The sequence below is a fragment of the Anser anser genome (assembly GCF_964211835.1).
Source record: "Anser anser genome assembly, chromosome: 23".
Classification (NCBI taxonomy): domain Eukaryota; kingdom Metazoa; phylum Chordata; class Aves; order Anseriformes; family Anatidae; genus Anser; species Anser anser.
Genome location: NC_139744.1, coordinates 4,295,594 through 4,318,810, shown reverse-complemented (window position 1 = coordinate 4,318,810; position 23,217 = coordinate 4,295,594). Strand labels below are relative to the sequence as shown.

The 23,217-nt window shown below is 46.7% G+C and overlaps 2 protein-coding genes across 4 annotated transcripts in view; one reads left to right on the top strand and one right to left on the bottom strand.

Moving 5' to 3' along the window:
- LOC310885813 (olfactory receptor 4S2-like) overlaps window positions 1–22,747 on the bottom strand; it is a 36,917-nt gene extending 14,170 nt beyond the window's left edge. The window contains exons 1-2 of one of the 3 annotated variants that reach the window (XM_083809617.1): window positions 21,152–22,747; window positions 20,089–21,057 (exon numbers count right to left, since the gene is read on the bottom strand). The gene's annotated coding sequence lies outside the window, so the exon portion shown is untranslated. Of the gene's footprint in view, window positions 1–10,352; window positions 11,074–20,088 lie in introns of those variants that run through there. The other 2 variants (XM_083809616.1, XM_083809618.1) reach the window with 2 other exon arrangements.
- Window positions 1,854–10,051, top strand: LOC310885778 (olfactory receptor 14C36-like). Its single transcript, XM_083809525.1, has one exon. The coding sequence runs from the start codon at window positions 5,715–5,717 to the stop codon at window positions 6,678–6,680; it is 966 nt and encodes a 321-aa protein (XP_083665651.1). The 5' UTR covers window positions 1,854–5,714; the 3' UTR covers window positions 6,681–10,051.
- Window positions 22,748–23,217: the final 470 nt, after the last annotated feature.

Genomic DNA, 23,217 nt, shown 5'->3' with positions numbered 1-23,217 from the left:
TCTCCTGTACAATCCTGACAACCAATTACCATGAAATCTGCCTCCCCTCCACTGCAGAAATCTGAAAGCACAGACTCCAGAAAAAGTCTTACCCTTCAGGTAGACCCTGTCTTGGTCTTCCTCTTGAAAAATCCAGTCATAAATGCCATTCTCTAAAACATCTTCTACTCTGTGCTGGAGAAACAGAGAGAGGCATCCTTACAGACACTATCAGTCATCAGATGTGCCAGTTGTAGAAGAACCCTTTGGCAACTGAATCTACATTACTTTGCAGCCGGAGACTCACAGTGTCAAGAGTCTGCAGAACTGTCCTGCCTCACACTGTCCTCTGTTGTTGCACACCTCCAGCCCTTCTGCGCTGTGCAGAGGAGCTGCTCATGGGCAGAGCTGTCTCTCTGCACCATGTTCCTCTTGTCAGGAGCTCTCTCTGTCCCAGGAGCCCAGCCCAGCTCAACAGCAGAGGCCCAGCCCAAGGCATTGTAATGACACCTCTGGTGGCTTTGGTGATGAGCCCATGAAATGCTGGCACTAAGAGGAAATTGAAGAAATCTCTCAAGAAGTCCAAGTCAAATGCAACTTTCCTGGCATGCCCCCCTGAGGGCCAGAACTGACATAGCCTCCCTTGGAGCTCGTTAGAGCATAGTATTGGAGGTAGTGAAGACAAGTAGACAATGGCAATGTGAAAGTGACACTGACGCACAGAAAAACTACTGCTCGTGTTTCACCAAACACAAGGGCCAGGCCTTGACTCCTGGCCCCTGGGAAGGGCGTAGGAGATGGGGATGTGCATGGCCAAGTGCAGCAGAATGGTCTGTCCCCTGCCTGGTTCATGGGTGGCGGCAAGGAGTCATTGAGGCCCTGGTGCTTAAACAATAATCTGTCTTCTCATAGGCCTCAGTGGCAGAGAGAACAGACATAGCCATGGACACGAAGACCTCGGTTCTGCTGGAACTTTCAGTCTTGCCACAGTCCTTGCTCCTCTCCACACTGCTGTCCTAGGGACTCCCAGACTTGCACTTCTTTCCCTTCTGGCTGTAGACCCTTGTCCATGTGGTGTCACACCAGATCTGAGCTGAGTATGATAATGCAGATTTTCCTGGTGGCCATGCTCCTCGTAAGGCAGCTCTGTATGAAGCTGGCCTTGTTCCTGGTGAGCAGGCACCACTGCTCATATGGCATCCCTCATAGTGCCCAGACCCTCCTCCTCCTGGGCACTGCTCAGTCAGCAGGGTCCCAGTCCACCCTGATGTACGAGGTTACTCTTCTGATGGTGCAGATCTAGGCTCTTCTCCTTGTAAATGTCAAGATGTTTCTCTAGGCAAAATCCTGGAGTCTCTCAAGGTTCCCTTTTATAGATGCTCCAGTCTGTCAGCTGTTAATGTCTGCAGGCAGACGGCTCACCCTGATTGTGCTGTCTCTGAGAAGATAGCAGTATTTCTGCCTTGGTCAGGCCTCACCTGGAGTACTGTATCCAGTTCTGGGCTCCCCAGTACAAAAAAAAAGACAGGGATCTCCTGGAAAGAGTCAAGCGGAAGGCCACAAAGATGATACGGGGTCTGGAGCATCTTTCCTATGAGGAAAGGCTGAGAGACCTGGGTCTGTTCAGCCTTGATAAAAGAAGATTGAGAAGGGATTTTATTACTGTTTATAAATAAAATAAATGCCTATAAATATAAATAAATGTTTATGAAGTGTGAGAGACAAAGGGATATGGCCAACCTCTTTTCAGTAATAAGATGGATAAACCCATCATGTGTTAATTCCATGTTGTCATTTAGGTATTGATACTCAACTGTCAGGCACCATCTCCCACCTGGCTTTCAGACTGCCCAGACTGGTGAATGGTATGGGGAGTGGGGTCTAGATATAATGTGCCATTTTTCTGACTCTGCTGTTAAATCGGAAATTCCATTTTGAGGTGCAACAGTAATCAGACACTGGGATACAACAGTAATTTTCAAATCAGGGAGTGCAGGGGCAGTTCAGAGTACATGTACTGTAAATTCCCAATTTCTACAGGTGTTGGCATTGCAGCTGAAGGATCGCACACTTTCTGGCAGGTGCCAGTTTGTTCCATCAAAACATCAAAATCCAAACTACTTTCACGGTGATTATTAACCAGAAAGCAAGAAGACAACATGTGCTTCTCACACAGGAGCCATATATGTTAATTTTCATGGTCAGACATATTAAGACTTACTCCATTCACTATCAGAGTGACCATCTGATAAACACCACACGAGGGTACAAAAAGGAAAGCCACTGTGCAGTAGGAAATGTATTAGAGCAGACCGTTCTTTCTGAGAGGTATGAAACCAGTGAAAGAGACAGAGAAGAAAAAGGCAGTGGATGGGACACGCCAAGGATGAGATCAGGGCTTTCTGCAGTACCAAGGAAGATCCCCTGCACCTAGTGTGATTCCTCTGTGGTCAGAGAGAACCTGAGTGCTTTTCTGAACCAAGCCATCTGGAAGAGAAGGCACAACAGTGTCACCAAGCTAGGAGGGACCTCAATAGGCAACCTGCCGCTCCACGCAGGATCACAGCAACTTACTCAAGGCTTTAAGCAGATGGCTCTTGAAAATTTCCAGGTGTGGGGCTGGCTCACATTTTCTGAGACATAGCTTCCAGAGCTGTTCTCTTGTTGGAAAAGTTTCTGTACACATGTAGCACGAACGTCTCTTTTTTCAGCCCACTGCCTCTACTGATGTCTTGCATGGCAATGATGATCCTGAATCTGTCCTCTTGGAAACCTCTGCACAGGCAGTGCAGAGCTACAGTGTGTTCCCCTCAAAGCCATCCCTTCCCCATGCTGAACAAGGCCAGGGTTCCCATCCTCCAGCCCTGACCATCTTGGTGGCCTCTACTGAACTGGCTTCAGTCTGTTAAGGTCTCTCTTGCATGATGGAAGATATTCATGGTGTGATTCAATGCTGCTTTAAATCATTTTGGAGAATTATGTCATGTCATGTAGAACTACAGGCCTGTAACTGGCTGTTAAAGGGAGCGGCTGCCCTGAATTAGGCTGCACAATGTGTGAATGCCCATGAGACAACTTCTGATTATAAAATCAGCAGACATGTCGGAAATAGAACAGATGGAGAAGAGAAAAAGAGAGGCTTGGCTGTTCCTGTGGCACATGACCCCATTTGATCACCCTACACCTCTAGGGATCGCCTTGAACCCAAGGAGTAAGAAAAGGTTCAAGTGTCTTACATGTGGGCATTTGCTGCCATTTCAGTTGGTCACAGGAGTTCCCCACCAGCCTCCCAGATGGTGACTCCAGTTGCTGCTCTTTCTCCAAAAATTGCTCCATTACATATTGCAGATACACACATGTATCTTGGCCTGTGTCTGGCACTTGAAACGGAGTCAGGAGTTTGCATCTGAACACCTCACCCATGGCCACCTCCTCCATTGCCTAGCACAGGAGTTAGAAAAGGAGCTCATATGCCTGTTTGGTGCACGCCTGAATCAAGGCAAGAGGAACTCCACCTCTGACAGATTTGTGGTGTTCATGGAAGGAGGCTGAGTTCCCTTCCAGCCGCAAGACTGCAAACCCCAAAAGAGATGCCTCAATTGCCTTGGCTGCATCCCTTCCCTCAGCAAGGGGAAAGGATCTCCCTGCCTGTCCTGGTCTAGCTCTCCTGCCTAATGTCAGGACAAGGCAAGGTGATTCTCCCACCCAACTCTGCCTCTGAGAGCACAGAGAACAGTGCTGGAAAGAAATGTTGCTGTCAGCTGAGCGAGGGAACACCAGTGCCGTCTCTTTCAAGGAGGCACCTGGGGAGCCCCAGGGACATCTCCAGGGAGCCCAGTGTGGGGTGGGGAGAGCAGAGGAAGCGACGCCTTGGGCTGGACCTGTGCTGCTGAGCTGGGCCAGGCTCCTGGGAGGGAGGGAAGGAGGGAGGGAACTCCTGGGCAGTGCTGAAGGGGGACAGAAACCACGGGAAGTGTGAGGCAGCCTGCAGTAGGTGGGCAGAGGAGACCTGACTGAGGCAGGAACCTTCACAGCTCCTGGCATGGTAAGTCCCTGAGTGCAGGGCAATGCAGCTGTGGTTCCTGCAGGGATCTCCTAAATTAAGCACATCCCACAGCTTGTGGGACTTACAAGAATGACTTTTGTGGTGTAAGTCTCTGGTGCAGAGGAGGGGGACATGCTGTAGAGAAGGCCTTCCCTGCCCCATGTCCAGTGGCCAGGACCCCAGAGTTGCCTTCTGGCAGGGCCGGCTGCAGCTGGGGTACACGCAGGGGTGCCCAGGGCTGTGGTGCAGAGCAGGGTCCCTGCTGTGCCCCAGGGGCTGTGTGCCGGGGCAGGGCCTCTGCCACCTGCCAGGCTCAGCACTCAGCCTGCCCGGGGAGCTGCCCAAGGGCTGCGGGGAGAAGCTGTGGGTGGAAGGAACCCCCCGGCAGGGCAGGGTCCTGCTGCTGCCCAGAGGCTGCTGCCTGGGGCAGGCTGCTCACAGCTACACAGCACCCCCAGGGCATTGCCCCAGGGGCTTGGGCAGTGGAAGGACAGGGCAGGGGCTGCCTGCAAGTGAAGGCACTTTCTGCAGTCTCTGCCTGCATTTTTCTGCTGTGATGAAAAAGCAGGCTGTGTGATAATGGAATGATTAGATTTCTAAAGGGACTGAGGCTCCTACAGCATTACTCTGAGGTATAAATAAGTTGTTGATGAACCTTTGAAAGTCCCTTCATTCATCTCTGCTTACACACTTTCCAGCATCTACTTTTTTTTTTTTTTTATCTCAGGGAATTGCCAGGATATTCTTTAGGACTTGCAGACAGGGAGATGTCCCCAGAGCTGTCCCTATCCCTGGGAGGTGTCTGCAGGGCAAAGCTGCACACACAGCGGTTGGGATGGGGTCTGTGAGCATGGACAGGAGAAGATGTGGGGACAGAGAAACAGCTGCTGGCAGGCACAGCTGCAGGCAGCAGTGGCATGGGCAGGCAGTGAAAGGGAGCTGCTCCCTCCCTGCCATCCCCTGCAGCACAGGTGCCTTCATTGCAGTAGCCCCTGGTCTCCTATCCCCCTCACAAGCACAGCTTGTGTCATGGCACAGATAATCTGAGAGAATCTCTGTCCTCAGTCTTCAACTCTATATTGTCCAGGGCAGGAGCTGTCTCCTGTGCTGCCAGAGCTCCTGCAAAAATAAAGAAAAAAAAAAAAAAAGATCTTTGCATTGTCCAAGTTGCCTTGCTTACTCTAATGAATCAGAATCCTTGTCAAGTCTTCTTACTTGCATTCTGCACAGCTGTGCTGAAAGTGTCTTTTCCACCTGCACTTGGAGCTGGCGCCGTCTTCTCCCAGCAAAGCTCAGATGATTTTTCAGCACAATCTCTGAGTGCAGCCATCCCCAAGATGAGACTGTTGCAGGCAGTAATCCACACAACAAAATACCCTCATTGAACACAGGGATCCCCTTCCCAGGTGCCCTCCCTCCAAAATCACAGCGCTGTATACACCTACATGTACTACTGCTGTGCAGTAAATATTGTCCGTAAAAGAATTTCTGGGCAGAGCCAGCTGCTGTGTATAGGACATCAGCCAGCACAAGGCAGGCCTACAGCAAGGGCGATGCACTAAGGACTTGTAGGAAAAAAAGGTAACATGAAATCTTTAATAAAGAATGAATTGAGTTTTGCTCCAAGAAACCTACCCTATCTTTGAATGTTTTTTTCTCCTTTGGCAGTGTCCATATCCAGAATCAGCAAATGCCCAACAGCAGCTCTGTGAGCGAGTTCCTCCTGCTGGCATTCGCAGACACACGGGAGCTGCAGCTCCTGCACTTCGGGCTCTTCCTGGGCATCTACCTGGCTGCCATCCTGGGCAACGGCCTCATCCTCATCGTCGTAGCCTGCGACCACCGCCTCCATACCCCCATGTACTTCTTCCTCTTCAACCTCGCCATCCTTGACCTGGGCTGCATCTCCACCACTCTCCCCAAAGCCATGGCCAATACCCTCTGGGACACCAGGACCATCTCCTATGAAGGATGTGCTGCCCAGGTCCTCTTTGTATTCTTCTTGGCTGGAGCAGAGTATTCCCTTCTCACTGTCATGGCCTATGACCGCTACGTTGCCATCTGCAAGCCCCTGCACTACGGGAGCCTCCTGGGCAGCAGAGCTTGTGCCAAGATGGCAGCAGCTGCCTGGGGCAGTGGCTTTGTCCATGCTGTCCTGCACACTGCCAACACATTTTCACTGCCCCTCTGCCAAGGCAATGCTGTGGACCAGTTCTTTTGTGAAATTCCGCAGATCCTCAAGCTCTCATGCTCAGATTCCTACCTCAGGGAAGCTGGAGTACTTGTGGTTAGTGTTTCATTAGTATTTGGTTGTTTTGTCTTCATTGTGCTGTCCTACGTGCAGGTCTTCAGGGCTGTGCTGAGGATGCCCTCTGAGCAAGGCCGGCACAAAGCCTTTTCCATGTGCCTCCCTCACATGGTTGTGGTCTCTCTATTTGTCAGCACTGTCATGTTTGCCTACCTGAAGCGTCCTTCCATTTCTTCCCCATCTCTGGACCTGATGGCGGCTGTTCTGTACTCGGTGGTGCCTCCAGCAGTGAACCCCCTCATCTACAGCATGAGAAATCAAGAGCTCAAGGATGCCTTATGGAAATTGATGACTAGGTGTGTTTCAGATGCAGCAAATTTCCAATCTGCTTCTGCAGATGACTCATAATGTCAATAATTACAGGAATAGCCAATATTCCATTTTTTGTGTGTGTCTTTGTGCATATTTTTGTTAGAGGATTTTCTTTGTTTTAATTTGGCTAATGTTTCCAATTAAAATGAGATGATTCACCCCATTTGCATTTCAGTACATACCTGTTGAATATAGGTCAGAAAGTCTGCGCATGAGGAGCCAGGCTCTCTGTGAATTTGAACAAAATAAAGAAGCCCTGCACTGCCTTTTTTTCTCTGACATCCTACCTGTGAGACCTGTTCTGAGCCCCCAGAATGTGAGCCTGTCCAAGGTGGACTGACCAGACCTAATGTGCTAAATCTGGTGTAAACAGGCAGAGGAGAGCTCTGCAGCCCCAGGACATGCAGCAGCCTCAGCCAAGGTGTCCGGCAAGTGATTCATTGCAGCCCTGGGGCAATGGCAGCGACCCCATGTGCTGGGTCTGTCTCCCAGCCTGCCCAGCATGGCCCTGCAGAGTGCCCCTGTGCCCTGGGCACCACAGCCCCCTCGCTCTGCAGAGCAGCACTGCCAGCTGGGGCTGGGGCTGGGGCTGGGGCTGGGAGGGTGCTTCCCCTGAGTGTCTTCTAGGCCAGCTTGAGGCACATGGCTTGTGGAAGTGAGCGTGATCTTCACTTTGCTCCAGGAGCTGAGAGACTACCAACAGGCATGGGGCTTGAACATTGACTGTAAGGGCACTCCTGCCCTAGCACCTCACAGGACTGGCACGTAACTGGTTCATGTGTGTCACAGAGGCTGAGAGTCCAGCAGGAGTGCCATGGGCTTGAAGGAACACAGCCAGCTCACTTCTACCTTTGCTTGTCCAAGGCCAGATACAGAGTGTTTTGTAGGTATGGTATGACAATGTCAGTGGTGCCTCAGAAATTCATAATCCACTCCTAAGAGAAGGTCTGTAAAGTCAATTGTGAGCTGACATTTTTCTGAAGTAGCTGACAGGTCATCCCTTGTCTCCTGGTTGGGGTCCGTGCCTTTAGGCTCACAACTGCAAGTGTCCCTGATAGGCCAGCAGAAGGCACATGGTTTGCAAATAGTCTGGGAGATCCGCTCTTTCTAAGTACCTGGTAGGCCCCATAGAGGAAGAGTTCTTAGATAACGTTTGTCAGGTCAGAGGCTTCAACTTTTGACTAAACTCATCCTTCAGGGCTGCTTTTTGTTTTCTACACTGAGGTGGCCACTGCCTCCAAGATGCCCTAGGGGAGAGGAAGCCTGCATGACAGGCTGCATAAAGTTACCCTGGATCCATAGGAGCCATTCTGGAACCAAAACTTGTAGGAACGAAGCACCCTTTTGTGGTGGTGCAGAGCTGCTGGTCATGTTGTGCAGGGTGCTCCTGTGGAACTTTGTGCCCTTTTCCCTCCTGACTACAACAGCACTTCTGTGTCAGGAATGGGGTAGCTAACAGAGATGAGACAGATATTCTGAGATTATGAAAGCCATCAGAAAGCTGCCCCTAAGAAGATGACTGATATGGAGAGGTCAGGAGAAGCCTGGACAGGAGAGGTATGTGATTTGGGGGAGGAAAGAGGGGCTTGGCAAGCAAAAATGAACAATTTTGAAGAGGTATGAGGGTTCAGGTAGTGTTGATTCTGCTGTAACACTGACTCTGAAAACATTTCTGTTAGGCACTTACTGTGTTTCTAAACCCCTAACTGCTACTCCTCACCTTGAATGTAATTCACTACTCTCCCATTTAACCTCAAACCTTCCCTTGAAGCCAAAGCTCAAACCCGTAAGCCCATTAAATTTTCACTCACCCTGATCTCTGCCTTTATCACTAGGATAGAAATGTTCTATTTAACCCTAGCCCTCAGGCCATCCCTAAAAAAAACCCTATCCCACAAAACTTGCCCATACCCTAAACACTGACCTGACACCCAAAGCTGATCACCAAACCCTCCACCTATGCCTGTGTAATGCCTGATGTGGGAAAGCTCTAACCTGGAGTACTAAAGCCCAATATCCTGGTTCCTGGGATCTAAAACCCTGACCTTCATCTCCTCTCCTACCTCTAACTTAAGAAGTTGGCCCTCTTGGCAGGAATCATGAAGTTGCTGAGCTTCATACATCGTTCAGAGATGAATGTGAGGTGATGTGTGACATGTGATTGAGATCAGCTTGTAGGCCGCAAGGAGTAGATGGGTGGGAATGCTATGATGAGCTCAAACGTGCCTCAAGTTTTTCATAGGCCCACAGGAGGAACATGGTTGTAAAGATGACTGTGAAGTCACTTCTGTCTCTGGAGCATCAGCTCCAGAGCAAGTAGCAAGAAAGTGAATTGAAAAGGGATTGTGAACTAGCCGACAGGTCGGCCCTTGCCTCCTGGCTGGGATGTGTACTTTTAGGCTGTCATCTGCCAGCGTCCCTGAGAGGCCAGCAGAAGGTGCCCAGTTGGCATGTTGACTGTGGGATCCCCTCTGCTTAAGTGCCTGGTAGGCCCCATCCAGAAAGAAGGCCTGGAGATGGGGTTGTTCTGTCCCTTCTGCAAGAGGATAGGAATAGAAAGTAGGAGGCCCATGACTTGGTCGTGTCTAGCCAAGGAGTTTGAAATGAGCAGCAAGCCTATGGCTTGCTGGATGATTGTGAGGCAACTTGTGTCTGGTCAGCTGAGAGACCGCAGGAAGTCTGTTGGGTTGGGAGTCCTGCTTGAGGAGTGGTTTCTGAGATGACAAAACTTTGCTTGTTAGCAGGAAAGAACAGGAAAAAGATCAGCTGTCAGAAAATGCAACTTGGAAGGTGTGCAGTGAGCTTGAGGAGGAAGAAATGTCCCTCAGAGGATAATACTGTGGTGCCAGTGGTCACCTAGATGAAGTCCGTCATCAGAGCATGTCGATGTGTTTCAAAGAACTCCCATGTGAGGGTGGAGAGACATCCATGGAAATGCCCTGTTGCGAGCAAGAAGAAGGGAGAGGAGTGTCTGCAGCCTGCAGGGAAAGGGGCAGGTGTGGGACAGTGCAGGACAGCCTGCAGTGGAGATGGCTGAGGGCCCTGCCAAGGGTGAAGGGCCCAGCAAGATGGAGGTCTTTGTCCCCTTGGCTATGGGTGATGTCTCTGCCACTGAGGCCTATGAGGAGACACGTTGTCCTCATGACACTGAGGCCTTGCTGCCTTCTCGCCACCCTGCAGACAGGCCCTGTGGTGTCATACCTTTGTCCTGCACTCAGCATCACACGGCCCACATCCCACTGCCCCATATGTGAGGGACTGGACCTCTCTTCCCAGGGCTGAGCTCAGGGCTTGACCTTTCTGCTTCACCAAAACCAAGGCTTTTCTCAGCATCATAGCCACCTGCACAATGCCCCTGACTACCTGCAATCATGGCCTGCAGTTAATCTTTTCTAACAAGTCCTTTGAGAGGCTTTGGTAGTAAAGGCCCTCCATGGGGCCAATTAAATGCTCCAGGAAACTTTGGTGTTTGCCTCTTACTTTAGGTCCTTGAGAGATTTCTTCTATCTCCTTGTTGTACCTGAGGTACCTGAGCACCAAATACACCATGGGGGTCATTAAAATGAAGAAAGCCTTAACAAGATATGTCTATTTTGACAATATAGTTCAATTGTTCAAAACTTCTACAGCTAATTAGTCAAGTTTAAGGAGTGCAGTAAAAGGAAGACTTGAATGAGGCCTTTATAAAGAAAGACTTTTCGTACTTACAGATATTTTTCATTGCTCTTGAGTTGAGGCAAATAGTGATAGCAACATTCCCCAATTATGTTGATCCAAGTTTTCTCCTAAGTCTCTCAGTCTGTTGAGGCTGGACACCGTGTAGAAAACCTTGCTCCTCACCTTCCAGCTCTGCCATTTCTCTCACTGACCACCTGAGCCTTGCATTGCTTTTCCTTACACCAGAATTCTCCACTGAAATCAGCAGCTGGATGTCACTGCCCCCTTGCACCAGCTCCCACCTTTGGCTGCACAGAGACACAGAAGTGTTTTTCCTTATTTTGAAGCAAACAACAGTAAACCATGATACAATTCACTGAAATATAGAACAAACACCTCAGCTGTGTGCCAAGTCCAGGCTGCCTCTAGACAGCTTCACTTTTCACAAGGGATAAGTGTAGTAGAAGTTAGATTGATAAGAAGTGAGAAAGATTTTTTAGATAAAATATTTTAGACAGCGAGATGCAAACAGAGTTGAGGAGCTAGATAAGGACAAGATTGGACAGACAGCTGTAAGATGGGCAAGCTTGAACTCCCTGAATCATTGTTGTGGTTTAACCCAGAGGCAGCTAAGCACCACACAGCTGTTCACTCACCTTCCCCCCTCCCTCTCTGGGATGGGGGAGAGAATCAGGAAAATGAAGCCTGTGGGCTGAGATAGTTTGTTAGGAAAGAAAAGAAAAGAAAAGAAAAGAAAAGAAAAGAAAAGAAAAGAAAAGAAAAGAAAAGAAAAGAAAAGAAAAGAAAAGAAAAGAAAAGAAAAGAAAAGAAAAGAAAAGAAAAGAAAAGAAAAGAAAAGAAAAGAAAAGAAAAGAAAAGAAAAGAAAAGAAAAGAAAAGAAAAGAAAAGAAAAGAAAAGAGAAAAGAAAAGAGAGAAGAGAAGAGAAGAGAAGAGAAGAGAAGAGAAGAGAAGAGAAGAGAAGAGAAGAGAAGAGAAGAGAAGAGAAGAGAAGAGAAGAGAAGAGAAGAGAAGAGAAGAGAAGAGAAGAGAAGAGAAGAGAAGAGAAGAGAAATAATGATAATAGTACTACTAATAATAACGTGTGCAAAACAAGTGATGCACAATGCAATTGCTCACCACCTGCTGACCGATGCCCAGCCTATCCCCGAGCAGCCAGTCCCCCCACCCAGGCCAGCCACCCCTATATATTCTTCAGCGTGACGTCAGATGGTATGGAATGCCCCTTTGGCCAGTTTGGGTCAGCTGTCCTGGGTCTGTCCCCTCCCAGCTCCTGCTGCACCCCCAGCCTGCCCGCTGGCAGGACAGAGCGAGAAGCTGAAAAGTCCTTGGCTTCGTGTAAGCACTGCTCTGCAACAATTAAAACATCAGCATGTTACCAACACTCTTCTCATCCTAATCCAAAACATAGCACCCTACCAGCTACTAGGAGGAAAATTAACTCTATCCTATCTGAAACCTATCTATCCTATCCACCCCTTATTCCATACCATTTGTGTCATGCTCAGGTTACACCCTTTCCAATACATTCAACTTAATCACCATTTTCATTCATGTATATAGAATGTCCACTGAGTTTCCATAGTCCATGACTGACTTCGGGCTCCATCTGTCACAGCAGTCTTTCAGGGCAGAAGAGATGGTGTGTGATGTTGGATCGTCACACATTGAAGCCCATTCTCATTCCATCACACCAACACATCCAGGTGTTGGGTGAGGGTCATATTTATATTTAGGGTTAGGGTTAAGGTTAGTGTTTAGGCCTGGACAGTGCAGAAAAGCAGGGTCAAAGATCTTTACTTAGATATGGTCCACGGGGTCCATTCCAGCCACAGCCATTTGTTTCCCTCCATGAATTTTGTATAAGCAGTAAAATATGCTTCAATTCTCACTTCTTTATTTGTCTTCACAAAATCAGTCCATTTTGTGACACATTCTAGCGTCTTTAAATCCATACTTTCAGCTGAAAAACCGAACCTGTGGTGGACTTTTGGCCAGGAGTATAAATTAAGAAGAAACTCCTTTGGAAAGCAGAAGAAGGCTGTCTTTTTTGTACCTGGCAAGTTTGGAAATGTCTCACTCAACCAAACTGCACAGGTTCACTGTTCCCTGGCTGGTTCACAGCAATATTAAGGTCCAACATTTGTGCATTTTGTCCCGATTTTTCCCAAAAATATTGATTACCAGTTGTCCCTAGACTATCTTTTTTTCTCATCAAGGGAGAGAAATATTGCATGTTCCTCTTCTTTTTCTTTTCCTTTTTTTAGGTCTCCAACTTTCAATCTTTATTATTTTTATTTCCAGTGTTCATGCATGTGTTTATCTTCTTGAAGCACCTTTCCCCCCAAATCCACCAAGTTGCAGACACTGAATATGTGTGTGTTGTTTCCAGCCCTTTGTGCAGCTGCTAAAAGAAATGCAGTCACCCAAGGCCAGAGACAGATTTTAAATCAAATCAAGTAAATAAGTAAGTAATGGCCATTAGCCTGATAGTGATGCACAAAGTCCATGGAAGTTAATCACAGGGAGCAAGAGTCCCCTGAGGTAGAGAGCCTTTATTGGGGGAAGAGGGGTTGGTGGTGTTTTCAAAAGCTTTTGTCAAGGGCAATGAAAGAATCTGGCAGTGAACACTCACATTAACCTTTCCTTCTTGTCATTAGAAAGTGGGGTATTTCGACTTCCCCATCCCTCCAGCTGTCCAAATGAAAAAAAAAGAAAAAAAGAAAAGAAAAGAAAAAAAACTTCTGATTAATCACACTCTGAGTTATTAACTTTTCCAGTTTTCTTCTGGCTTGGAGTTTAATAAATTAAAGGCTTTTAAAATACACCCCTCCACGTTTTTGTCTCTAGATAGCATTGCTTGGTTTAAAGAGCACATTCAAGAGCAGATATAATCAGCTGGCAAGAAGGGAATGGCTTTTTGATTGAAAATGAAGCAAAACTGTATTGGAAACTTTATAGCATGGCAGTGTGGGTATCACCTGTTGCGTTTGTTTCCCCACAGCCTAAAAAAAACAAGGGGAAGAAAAGGCTAATTCTTACCTCTGAGGCATTGTGCCCATTATTACACAGATGTTGATGGGCATGCAGATGAGACAACAATTCACAATGTAGAAAAGTCTTTTAATTATGTTTAATATTCAAATAGGGACTTAATGGGTCTTTTCAGGGATAAATAAAAAAAGATGAGGAAAGAAGAAATACACTTTGGGCAGGTCCAGTGCCAAACCCTTGTTCAGTTCACAAGAAAGGAACAAAAAACTGTTTACTGTGGGCTGATTAAAGCATTTTCCTTGAGCTGATGTGAAACATTTTCTCCTCATTTTCAGGCTCACTGTTTATTTTAATTCATCCAGAAAAAAAGATAAATTGATTTCCAAATGAGCATTTTTTTTCCAAAAATAACAAAATAAATGCTCCAACTGCTTCCATGCAGATCCAGAGAGAGGCTGCAGATACATGTGCATGAACGTCCTGTTTTCCTCCTTTTTTATTAACAAAAGTCATTTTGCTTCAAGTAGCACAGCTAAGACAGAGGGTGTGACTTTCCCATTCCTGACTGCAGTATTTACCTACTGTATCTTCCTAATGAGCCAGTATCATAATTATTGTTTGTACTGAACCGTGCAGGCACACAAAAAGAAAATGAATCTTCAACTTGTTCTGCCCTTCCCTTTCATCTATTGCCATACTTTTTTCTCCCTGTTCTCCTGCAATGCTCTTTGGCATAATTAGTAGCATTCAAATAGCTGTAAACACTTTTAATTTGGTTTATTTTATCTTCTCTCATTAAGTCAATGAGCTTAATGCATTCATAGATTGTGAGGCAAAGAACCATTCACCTATGCCTCGTACTTTTTGCACAAAACACAAGCTCAGGCCAAGCGATGACTTCCAAGAAGGTGAACTGACTTCAGCAAACTGCTGTCTATCAAGGTAGAGTGGAAACCTTTTAAACAAAATGGAGAAAATGCCAGGGAAGAAAACTTTTCCTCTCCATTCTCTAATTAAAAAATAATTTTCTGAGTGAAAACAACATTTTCTTTGGAACATTCTTCTTTTATCAGAAACTATTGGGGAAAAGACTAGAAGAGAGGCCAGAAGAATTGTCTGAAATGAGGTCCAAAAAACACTTGTGGAAGCCAAAGTAAAGTCTCATTAGACTTCATCAACAGGTTTGAATTATTCCTTCTATGCAAAATGTAAATGAAAATAAAGATGATGACAGTGGTGTCATAACCATCACTCCAGTGAGGCCATTGGTCTCAACCCAGCTCTATTCCTGCTCCAGTACCATAGTTCTGTTTTCATCCCTGCAAGTGATTTTCCAGCTCTATAGCTCTTGCTGGCCCTGCTACTGCTGCTGGTTCTTCCCTGCTTTAAAAAGCCAAAAAAGGGATCTACTCCCCCTTGGGCTCCCAAGGAACCCGTTGGGATCAGGCCATCACTGCCCTGCAGAAGGCTGTGTGCTCAAAGCCTGGTCTTTTCAGTGTTCAGTGAGTCCTTTAATGAAAAATACACCCTCGCTGCACTGCTGTCGTCTCGGCCTGATGTTTTGATGACTAAATTTCGTTCAGTTTAATTCCATTTCAGTGACTTAGACTGCAAGAGAGTCATGTACTTTTTAATGCATGAATAATTCCATACAAAATACTTTAAAATTAGCCACTTTGCAAATCCCAGGCACTCAATGGTTTAGGGGATAGCAGACTTCGGTGTTCATTAAATATTAATCTGCCTGGATCATGTGTATCCATTCTGATACGGTGTCTCATTATACCACCCCACTGTATTTTTTCCAGAGCCCCTGCCTGGAATTGCTGTTCCCAAAGAACAGCCCTGAAAGGCATTAGGTCTGCCAAGAAACTGCTCATGATATTTCATTTTCATACAAAATGTATTGTAATGCCGCTTCCTAATCCAGTCCTTTAAATCTGTCTGGACTATAACACGGTTTGTTTTACAGAAAATAAATCTTTTTGTGCCCTTAATAATAATGGCAGTAAAAACAAACTAATAATCCTAGGAGACAGGAGAAAAAGCTGCTGCAGCAGTTTTGTCAGCTAACTTGCGTAAATAGAAAATGGTGGGGAATAGAAGAAATGCGGGTGTGCACTTGTCTGCTCCACAAAAAGCTTTTCTAAGTGCATCTCCGCTGATGGACGGAGCAGCCTCGGGTGTGCCTTGTGCCTTTCTCCTGCACTGTTTGCTGCAGAAGTGCTGTTTTGATGACAGTAATTGAGAAAGGGTTCAGGTAGGAAAGCGATTCTTGAGACTCAGAGTTCCTTGGCAATATGTGCAAAGCCAGACTGCGTCTCCCAAAAGTGCACTGCAGAAAGGCTTGCTAAAATTGTATGATGCTTGTATTTTGATCCATTTGCAGTTTGAAAACAACAAAAAAAAGGGAAAATAGTATAATTCAGTTTTAGCTTGAGAGACCTAAGTTCTAGAAGGTCTTCTTGGACACTGAGAGTTGTATTTATCTTCCTTGAGCTTCCCATATAATCACCCGGCCACGGTTTTTAGGCCCCACACTGTCCTGCTTTTAGGTCTAACATCCAGCTACACCCATGGTGATGCAGCAGATGATAGGAAGTATTTCCAAAGCCACACAGCCACCTCTGGCAGGACCAGGGATGCCACCGCTTCCCATGGGAGCCAACATGGTGCACACAGCCTGGGTCTGGGCAGGGAGCTCAGCCCCCAGTCATCCCCTGCAAGCACCACACTCTTCAGCTTCAGTCTGATGATACACAGAGCAGAAAGCCTTGGTGACATTTAGCTCCTTTAAAAGGATTTAGCCATTCTGAACAGAAGCAGCCACATTCAGGTCTCCAGAACCACAACAAGTGCACTATGGGCCATATCCTGCGAACTGGAAACCCTCCTGGGCAGGCTTAAATAGCTCTCCTCCAAGCAGCAGCTATGAGCTGCGTGGCCACGTCCCTTTTCCAGGATAATTCAAATACAAAAGGGAAAAACAAGCAAGGCAGCCAGAATGAAGCTGGATAATTTGGCATCCCCTCCACACACCCATCAGAAATGGCTTGGGCTTTTTCCAGGCAGGTGAGAAAGAGCTAACCTGCCTCCACCATGAAGGGTTGTGGGGAGCAAGAGACAAAACTTTCCAGTGTCAGGTGAAGAAGCTCATTTCAAGGGGCTCTCTCCCAAAAATCAATTCACAGGTGCCAAACCACTTCCTTCGTAACCTAGGCTTGAGATAATTAGAGAACATTTAAAGTAGTGCCTCCAACACTCCTGAGCTCATGTGGTGCTCTGAGCCAGGACAGCCCAGGGATAATTCTGCAGTTTCCAAAGGTAGGTATTTGCTTGGAGGCTAATGAAGTCCAGGCAGTGTTATCGAAACCACAGGGCATTAGTTACAGGCTAAGGAAACAAATCTCATGGCATAATCCTGAGGCGTCTTTCATGTTCTAATTAAACCTATATATAGCAGCTGCAGGCAGGAACAATTGCCTGAAAAACTTTCTCATCTGCTGAGTATTTTTCCATCCATCCATCCCCCGCCACTACCCCCACCTCCCCTAACCTGGAGAGGGTCTGAAAAAGATCCCTCGCATTGATTTGGAAGGAGAAAGAGAGAGAAATGCCAGGCAGATAGAGATCAGCAGCATTTCCATTCCCTGAATCCTGCCTGAAAGGCACAGTGCTGCTGACACTCCCTGATAAGACCCACTTGTGCTGCGATAAGGCAAGGCCAGCCCAAGCCACTCACTTGGGGTCGAGCATAGCATTGTAGGCACCGGCTTTTTCCCTTTCTCTAATTGCAAAGCCAGGCTGGAGATAGGACAATAAACCTGGGGTCCTGGGGAAATCACAAAGGCTGTCCAGGAGAATTAGTGTTCAGCAAAGGTCGGGAGGGGATGGGGCAAACTTCTCAGCCTTTTAATCTAGAAAGGGTCATAGGAGACAGAAGAAGAAGGAGGGCAAAAGCCTGCCGTATATTTCAATGCTTAGCAGAGCCATCAAAGTGATGGATGATGAGTTTGGGAGACAGGAGGCACTGGCAGAAGCTATTTCATTGGGACAGTGAGGTCACAAGAAGTTTACAGGAGGCACTGGGCACAGACTGGAGCACACTCTCTGAACACCAGGAAATGTTTCTTCACTGTGCAGCTGACAGCGCTGGCATAGGCTGCCCAGAGAGGTTGTGGAGTCTCCTCCTGGGAGTTCTTCAAAAGCCTCCCAGAGGTGGATTTGAGTAAGCAGCTCTGTTCTGTGATTCTGCAATTCTGTCACACTGGGATCCTGGTGTCCACAAGGGCTTGATGTTGCTCAAGCTGTTAAATTTTTCCACCTTGCACAAGTGGTCCTTTATCAGTTAATTTAGCATCTGTGTTTTGAGCTTTTCTCCCCAGCATGGTATGCACGGAGGATTCCCAAGATCTTCTGGGGGGAGCAGAGGGGCATGTGGTGAGGTTGCACTTCCAGCCCCATCAGACATGGGGAGGCTGGAGTTAGTTTAAAGTGCAAATCCTGAAGAAAAGAACGACAGCACTGGCTGAAACCTCTTCTAGTCATGTCAAATACTACCCACAGACTAGTTTTACCCCAGGGAGAACACTTGTAAGAAATGCATCTGCTTCAGCAGAACTTTCACTAATAGTGACAACATAGTCTGGGGTACAGATTCCCATGGGAGCTCCCTGGGTTGTCTGTGCTGTGACAGACATGGAAATGAGATCCTCTATCATCATACCAGGGCTATCTGAAACCTCGTATCTTTAATTTCCCTTCACAGGGTCTACTTCAGAACTAACACTGAGGGTATCTTTAGCCGCAAGGCAGCAGATGAAGGGCTGAGCCTGCCGACAAGGAGGCGTACTGAAATGTTCATTACCACCTTCTCCATGCCAAAGGAGCCCCTCCCACAGCAGGGATTATTCTATAATTAGCTTAAAGAATAAAGAACTTTTAATTAAGGACTGAAATTCAGCAGGCCATCTGCCTGGTTTTATTTGCAAGCAATAGGCATATTCTGCTGGCAGCAACATTTTTCCTGGTTCTTTTCTCTAACCCTCCAAGGCTCTCTCCTGGGCTGACACCAGGACTGAGCACGTGAGCCAGTGCCAGCACTTCACATCTATGCTGCCCAAGACACTGCATTGTAATTTGTTGGTTATTACGTTTCAAAGCCACTCTCAGAGACAGGCACGACAGCAGGGAGGGCATCTCAATCTCCTTGCAGTCTTACTGCCACTGCTTCTCAACTCCATGACAGCATCTGCTGCAAGAAACCCACCCAGAAAATCTCAGCAGATGCTCTTGCCATTAGTTCATGGATAAGCACTTCAGGCTGCTCTGCAAATACTAAATGAGCTTCAGGAAGACCAGAGACACAGTTCCTGAAGCCTGCCTGTCTTGCACAATCGTGGGAGGTAAAATAAGTTGGATAGCTGCTAATCTGGAGGTCACTTTGACCAACCTGTTGAAAAGATGCAGAATCCAAAAGGCTCCTAAAATTGCACAATTCCTTTAACACCTCGTTACATTCCCCTATTACAATCCATATGATTTCTGAATCCCATGAAATAAGCCATTTCTCTTCTTTAATATCCTTTCTGGACCTGCCATCTCATAGTTCTTACTCATTTAAACCAAGGTGAGACAACATTTTATGGTCTTGCAATGAACACAGAAGAGAAGTTTGCATTCTGACAACACACACATATTTCATGTCAATCAAAAGCTGTTAAAATATTTTGACATCTCCAAAATTACTTTTTTTTTTTTCTGTCCCTCAAAGTCTTCTGTTCCCTTTATTGCACTTGTAGAAATAAGCTGCATTCATAGAATCATAGAATATCCCGAGTTGGAAGGGACCCATAAGGATCATCAAGTCCAACTCCTGGCACCACACAGGTCTACTCAAAAATTCAGACTGTGTGACTAAGTGCACAGTCCAAACACTTCTTAAACTCAAACAGGCTTGGTGCAGTGACTATTTCCCTCGGGAGCCTGTTAAAATATTTTGACATCTCCAAAATTACTTTTCTTTTTTTTTTTTCTGTACCTCAAAAGCTTCATTCAGCGTGGCTCTGCAGTAAAAAAGAGAGATGCTAGGGTAAAGCCTCAGTTTGTGGCTTGGTTCCCACAGGAGTGCCCATGGGCATCTCACGGCCAGGAAAGGCCTCACTGACAGATGCTCCCCTGGTCCTGCCCATCCACCTTGACACAACTTCAGTCTCTGCAACTCTGCATCAAATGTATTTTGGGGGAGTAGAAAAGAAAAAGGCTGACTAGTTCCTCTTCCCATGCCATCCCTCTCTGCCTTTTCATTCCATCTCCAGAAGAATAAGGGCTGAGGCTTAGGCAGGGGAGCCTTTCACTAGGGCTGACTTAGGCTGAATTAGGATGTTGCCACCCATCAGCAGAGCCAGGGTGTAGTCATGCACCCTGTCATGTGCAGTCATGAAGATGGGTTAAATGGACCTGCCCTATTTCTTTTCTGGGTGGGTCAAGAAGGGAGAAATAGTTGATTGCTATGTCTTAAGAAAAGGAGGAAAGCTGCTAATTTATCAAACTGAGACTGCAACTATTCCCAGAATGAAAACCAGCTCATTTGTAGCACACATTGGATCAAGTCCACAGGACACAAGCTGTTAAATGGGGCATCCAAGACATCTCTGATATTCATTCATTTATTCATTTTCTTGTGAGTTTCTCCAGCTCCATTCAACAGCTACAGCCACACAGACAAGAAATCAGCACCATGTCATATTGCCAAGCCCCACCACTCAGTCTCACCCCTCCTCTTTGCACTGCTCCTCACTTCTTGTATTCAAAGGCTGTTGTTCTGGGCTTGAAGTGAAGCACCGCAGATCAGAACCATCTCTGGAACGCTTCATAATACCTATTGCTCAGACTTTGAGGCATCAGGCAGCTTTTCAGAGCCAAAAGATAAAAACAAGGTGTAGTCTGCCAGTAATGCCTGAACTGAAATTGGTTCATAAATATATTTACCCAGTTGCAGATGGCTAACTGATGCATAGGAAACACGCTCTGCTATTGTGTGAAGACAGAGGTACAGAGCAAATCCATCTAACAAATTATCTCCACAGTCCACACGAGCAGCTCACAAGAACATCTATCTATCTCACCAGGCAGGCTTTCAGGCAGACACTAGTAAGGTGTGTGTTTCAGTAGCACAGCTGCAAGTCTTCATTCATTTATTTATTTTTCTTTGCAAAGGAGGACAATTAATTTCTAACTAGCACATTACTAGCTTTCGGCACCTAATCCTCAGGTCGAAAACTGCTGCAAAAGTAATATGAGGGAGGAGTTATGAAAGGCACAATAATGAGAAAATCAGACAGTGGTGACTTAGGCTTTAAATAAATGATCCTTCCCCCCCCCCCAGTTGAAGAAGTGGTACTGAAAAAAACATTGAAGGTATGAAAATGAAAATTAAACACAAAATTAAACAGCAGCTGAAAGCTTTCTCTGTGGAGAGGAGTGTTTGCAGAGCACTTTCCACAGTCTGTCACAGTGACAGCTTGGAGAATCAATAGGAGAAAGGAGAGAATAACATATCAGGGTATTTTTGGAAACTCATGAAGGCTTACAGGGAAATTCCTTTGCAGGCAAAGAACAAATATTTATTGCCCTTGCTTTATTTCTTTGGCCCACTCCAAGATACGAAGGGCTCTTTCTCAGATCTCAATAAACAAGAGCTGACATGCATCCTCTGATCTTTTGCTCAGGTCTTGATTAATGCTGAAAGACATGAGGAGCATAAAGAACTAGTCTGATATTAGTCTGGGGGGCACCAGTGGGAAATACTAGAGAGAGAATCCAGAGGAAAAATTACCTGGTTTGGGTTTTGTCACTAAGTTTGCTGAGAATCCCAGCCAGAGATCTTGAATGCCTAAGATGCAAGTACCAGCCCAGCCTGAACTGAATGGAGGATCTGCTCCAAACCAAGACATGGGAAGATGCAGTGCAGATCCAACCCAGTTTGAAGGCTGCTGTTCTGACAGCCCAACAAGTTATTCTCCCTCTACAGTAAAGTTTAGACTTTACTGTAGACTTTACTACCCAGCAAAGTTTAGACTTTAATTGTATTTAAAACCACAAGCACAGATCTGTGGGCAGGAGCTCAGTTCTATGGCAGCTGCTTTTTGAACTTCCTGATAAAATGCAAATCCTGAGTACCACCTAGACACACACGTGTAATCTGCCGTCTCAGCACAGGCAAATCTCTCCATGCTTGAAATGTTTATGGTTTCCTCTTTTTGCTTTAGAAGGGCAAATATTTATGATGAGAAAATGTCCTGGTCTGACAAGCAGGGTTTCTTTTCTATTTTTTTCACTTGCAGATGCCTGATTTAGGAGAGGAGATGAGGCAACAGGTGTTTTCCTGCAGTGGGGAGTACCATTGCCAAATGTTTGGAGTTCATCAGATGAAAAGTGCTATCTGTTCTCCAACCACAGACCACCTCAGGCCTTTGCTCCAGACCTCAGTTTCAGGCACAATCCTACCAGAACACCCTTTTCCTCACTCACACCTTGCTAATTTGCACAATTTCTATCACCTCCCCCAGCTGCCAGACTGCCGCCACCACCACGGCTTAAACAATACACCAGCGGAGGAAAGTACCCCCATCCCAATTAGTCTGGCAAAGACCTGTGACAGCCCTGATGAGGAGCTGCTGTTGAAGTAGTATTTATTCCACCAGAAAACCCACCCTCGCTTTCATTTCAGCAGCTTTCAGCAGGAAAGCTCTGCGGCATTCAGACCTGCCTCCACGTATTGGAATAAATATGAGAACACTCAGGAACAGGACCTGAATCCCATCGTGTTTTGCTGCATTTGCTCGTGTCACAAATTCAGGCACTTGAAAGACTGAGTCATCCTCCTCCTCCTGGCTCCCAGACTCAAGCCGAGGGATTTTGTCCAGTTGTTTCTCCTATAAGCTCCTGGTGATGTTTTCTTCTCTGGCAGCCTTCTTAGGGGCTGCGTTCACTGCAGGTTCAACACCGGCAGCTGACACGAGGTGGCTGCTGCTGTGCCAGCCCATGGGGCTGGTGTTGCAGCTTCAGCTGCAGGACAGTGAATGGAGAAAAAGGAATAAAGCAGCTTACCAGCCATAAGGGCTTGTGGTTGCCTAAATGGAGAAGTCTAGCCCCATGTCGGATGCAACAAGGTGTTCCTCAGCCTTTGGCCATCTCTTTTGATGGGTCCATTATTCCCACTGTCCCAAGTCATATTTTCCAGCCTCAGGGATCTCCAGATAGCTTGCAGCAACTCAGCAATAGGTATCAGTGTTTGGACAGCTGGACTGCTCAAGGTGTCTATTTTAGGCAACCTCTATTGAAACCATGTGGCACCAAGACAGCATTCCTGACCCAAAATGGTTGGAGCTCTTGCTGAAATACTTCTATTTTCTGCCAGATGCTCTAATTCTACAACTGGCACTCTCCCAACATCAAAATGTGGCACGGGAAAACCTATTGCCCTGGCCCTGGGTGCATATTCATGCTTTCCAGCAGTGCCCTGACCTCGTGCTCATCTCCTATGTGCCTCAGGTGAGATGCCAGCAGAAGGGAGCGTTGCCTTCTTGGTTTGTGCTCCCCGGTTTCTGAGCCGCTGCACTCGGTGCTTGTCATGCAAGCAACATCATCTTGCTCCATGGCTGGTGGGTGGCTGTCTGGAAGTGGAGTGGAAGTTGTTTGTGGAATATGTAATGAGGACTTTGCATGTATGCAGATCACTCGGAGATTGGCTGAGCTCAGCGTCTCACAATGATGCAACCTCCTTCTTGTCTCTTTTTGGTTTTCTTAAACACAGGAGAACCCTTCCCTTCCCCCATCCAAATGAGAAATCAGGATTCATCCTTCCCCTCTCCACCTGCTCCGTCAAATTGAGGTGACTGA